The sequence below is a fragment of the Cryptotermes secundus genome, unplaced genomic scaffold (assembly GCF_002891405.2).
Source record: "Cryptotermes secundus unplaced genomic scaffold, Csec_1.0 scaffold22, whole genome shotgun sequence".
NCBI classification, from domain to species: domain Eukaryota; kingdom Metazoa; phylum Arthropoda; class Insecta; order Blattodea; family Kalotermitidae; genus Cryptotermes; species Cryptotermes secundus.
In genome coordinates, this window is record NW_019742961.1 from 4743254 (window position 1) to 4747564 (window position 4311).

Consider the following 4311-nt stretch of genomic DNA (forward strand, 5'->3'; position numbering starts at 1 on the left):
ACTAGCCCTCAAAAGTATTTCATGTGTGTACAAAATAAATATTTAATCCACTTAATTACCAAATTGTTAAAATATGAGATGGAAATTTTCTCTTCTGAGACCCACAGAAAGTGCTTCACTTTCCTAGTATGTCGAACATTCTGAAAAGTTTACCCACTTGTTTTACTGGGATTAATAGAATATTCCATATTTAATATTGTGTTCTTGATTTGTTTTGAACACACTTTAAAAGATATCTGTGACTGTTGAAAGGATCGTAGTGTAAAATGTACACTTGAACTTTTAGATCACGTCTTCTGGGGTGTTGATGCTATGTAGTTTGACAGGTAGAAACTAACATTCTTCCGGGATGTGATGCCATGCAATTTTGTACATAAGTACCAGTGTTTCAGAGGAACCTGCTGCCTTCGACTTCTACCCTACATGTGGAGGTAGTGTGTCCTGAAACACGGTACTTATCTACAAAATTAAAGTGTCACATCACAGAACACCATATAACCTTAATACTCACCCCCATAAGAACCTCACATCTCTGCATGTTGTTTTTTTTCAAAGCCACATCGGGTCATTTGTGCTGAATTGAATTTACTACATTTACCCTAAATGAAGTGCATTATGGGGCTGGCTGTTCATAATTCATTACCATTACTTCGAGATGTTTCGATAGCTACTCAGATTAATTGAGATGTAGTAAATTTACATAGACTTGCGACTTCAGTCATCTTGATCCACATGACTTGATGTCACATCACGTGATAATTCATGTAAAATTAGAGCTTATGCCAACATTTTTTCAGGCATATAAAAAACTGTAGTTCAAAGATATATAGATTCAGAAATGGTGCCCAAACTATAAGTATTTAGTTTCGTTTAGAGAACTGATTATCATAATATTTAAATCTGTAAGCTGTATGAAAACATTTATACTTGATTGTTAGTCAGGTGTTTAAATAGTGCACAGCATGGATGTGTTGCAAAGTGGCATTTGACTCTTCTTTGAGAAGTGTGGTAATTACATTTTTAAAAATAGATTTGCCTGTATTGTACTGTATTCATAAACGTTCATGAACAATTGCTGAACATCATGACATGTAAATAAAGGAATGCTGGCACGTGACTGATGCTGTAAGGTTAAGAAGGCAAATGCATCACACAGCCAACTAAGCTCATTGTAGTTCCCCCTAACTGTTTTTCTTATTGATAATATTCATTCAGTAATACTGAAATCAAATTCTCCACAAGCATAATCACCAGTACAGGTACAATAGGATATATCGAGGCCGACGTGTCGAGGGGACCTAATATGGATTCCACCTCACACTATACGAACTCTTAACTATTGTAATCTACTGTAATCTATTGTAAACAATTGTTAAGTATTCTAACTTTACTCTCGTATTGTAATCTGCCAATGTACGGTAACTGACTTGTCCTATATCATGTAACAATGATCTATAGAGACGAAATAAATAAATAAAGTAATCAGTATTCATGTGCAGTTGGAAAACATAATTTGCACATAATCAGCTATCTTATATGGTGACTTATATGTCTATTGTAGTAAGCTGAAAAACCTAGGAAGAGATTGGGGATGTTATTAAAGTGTATATTAGACAGAATGGTATTTGAGGATCTTTGAACTGGATTTAGGGGCCCAGGATACAGTTCATTGTTGAGCTGCTGTACCCATAAGCGGCCTCCGTAGTCTAGGGGTAACGTTCCCACCTCATGACTCAAGGTACGCGGGTTCAAACCCGGTGGAGGTCGTGGAATTTTTAAGGGCAGAAAAATTCAGGGAACAATACCTCCGGGAGGGACTTTAAGCAGTGGGTTCCGTGTCATAGATTTACGGCATGTAAAAGATCGTAATTTCTCTAGGAGACCTCTGAGCAAAATTAGGCAAGTTTCCTGCCCAAGTAGTTTCCAGTGCCTCTGGTAGATGAGGGAAGTATCGAGGTACCGAGGGCCGACCTCGTTGGCTGAATGGGGCTGATAGCATATACCAGTACCGGCAGGGTATGGCGACTGGTAGAATATCAAAGGGGGATGTACAATAGACTATTAGTTGCGGTGCATGGGAAAACCCACCCCCTCCAATAATAACAATAATAATAATAATAAAAATAATACTGTACGCATTGTGATGAACATTATTCTTGCATAAGAATATATATATATNTTACTGATTAAATGCTTTGTTGGTTTTTCAGGCTCTGGAAGCATTTAAAATCGTTTGAGTAGAGTTTTCTTTAAAAAGATTTGCTTCCTTTCAGATGGACTTCACATACAGTATAATGCTGGCAGATTTTGAATTTTGTGTTATAGTTTATATTCCTGTGTAAGTGAGCCTGTTATAATTGAGTTAGACCTACCTCTTGTAGCTTTTTAGTACAGGCCTTAAGTAATATATTTTGTTTAAAAATATATTTATTTTATTTATTTCAATAGTCAAGGAGGTTTGAGATTGCATTGTAATCCAATATGCTGTAAATATTAATGTATATATGCATTAATACCAGTTTCTTTTTTTAATTTCAGACTTCTTGATTTACTGAGGAGTAAATTAAGTAAAACTAATGAGGATTTGGACACAATAGAAAGTATTGAAGTTGCAATTGAAAAAATCCAGAAGAATTTGCACAGCTTACAGGCCGAGGTGCCTGCATTCTACGTGTGGGGAGAAAATCTAGACACAACAGAAACCCTTCTGAAGGTATCTGTATATTACTCGAAGAGAAATGTTTTATGCATGCAGAACTGCCAACAGAACTTCTATAACACTCACTCTCTTGCATTGTTCACCTGTTGATATGGCATTGAAACTTGTAATTTATGTAGAAGAACTTCTGATTCTAATTCTGTTTGGGAGGATGAGGTAGCATAGTGGGTTGAAACACTATGCTACAAGCTGTAAGGTCACGGGATCGATTCCTGACATCATTGGATTTTTCAGTTGTCTCAATCTTTCCAGCTTCACTATAACCCTGGGGTCAACTCAGCCTCTAAAAGAAATGAGTACTAGGAATCTTACTGGGGCTAAATGGTGGCTGGCACATAAGGCTGACAACCTCACTGCCATCTGTGAGCCGATTGTCTAGAAAATGTGGGAGCCTCAATGTTCTAAAACCCTGTGGGCCTCCATGGCCTGTTACGGGGATTTAATTGATACTGAAGATTTACTCAAAAAGTTGTCTTAGAAATTTATTCTTTGTCTATATCAGAAGCAGAGCACACTATTGTTTCTTCTGTTCTTTTCTAGGCCTTGCCAAGTTTTTTGTTCACAGGCTCTCAGGGTCCGTATTCCATTCCTTTGTTGGGTAGACAGTCTTCTGGCATCCATTGCACTTCCTAATTTTTTGGATTAAACTATCTTTCCTATAGAAAGATGTGACACCATCCATTGTGACTCAAATTTCAGTCACATTGGATGGTGTCAAATCATTCTACAGTGCCTAGCTAATGTGACGGACCAGAATGAATAAAGTTAAACTTATCTTCCTATGTTTCTGTTGGTTGTTTTTATTTTGCACACTGTTTACTCTTGTTACTCCAACTAATGATCTCAGGAATCTCATTTCTGCTGCCTTAATAGATTGATCTCCTTTAACCAGAGTCCAGCATATGCTGCTTTGAAATAGTATTGGTTTACTAACAGCACTATGGCATTCCAGCAATGTATCCTCCTTTCCTAGTTTTCCAAAATTGCTTCTTGATAATCTGTTTCATTATAATCTATTAAAGATTATTCTTCTATTAGTAATTAAGTTCTGTAGATACATCAGATCTTTACCTCATTTATTTCCCCTTTAGTTAATGTCTTTTCCATTTTTATATTATTTCCTTGGAAGTCCATGGCTTTGGTCCAGTTTATCAGAATGTTCATATTATACAGTTTGGTCAGGTCAGTTTAAAAGTCTGGAGGATTGTGGAAGAAGCTTGGAACCAGCTCATCATTAAAAAAAATATTTTAATAACATTAAATATCAATTGCATTAACCTTAAAGTATGGACTTTTAAATTGTTGAGAGCATGCTGCAGCTGGAATTTAAATTGCTCTAAGTCTTTAAAGTTGCAGACTTTCAGAAAAAACTACATATTTTCCGTTCTGTGCAATATAGAAATACGAACTAAAACAGCCCGAAAAACAATAAAATTTTCTACTTATACACAAAAGTTCAATTTTTACAAATGAAAATATATTATGATTATTTTGTCATGAAATGCAAAATATCATCTTTATTATATATATATATATATATATATATATATATATAAAATAAAATTCCATAGGGGTTACACGTTTTTTTTCTT

At 35.5% G+C, this 4311-nt stretch overlaps 1 protein-coding gene across 4 annotated transcripts in view; it reads left to right on the forward strand.

The window, feature by feature from the left end:
- LOC111873382 (nesprin-1) overlaps positions 1-4311 on the forward strand; it is a 410258-nt gene that overhangs the window by 287892 nt on the left and 118055 nt on the right. For all 4 annotated transcript variants that reach the window (XM_023868043.2, XM_023868044.2, XM_023868046.2 and 1 more), the window contains one exon: positions 2539-2713. In XM_023868043.2, coding sequence (XP_023723811.1) covers positions 2539-2713 — 175 coding nt within the window. The remainder of the gene's footprint in view (positions 1-2538; positions 2714-4311) is intronic.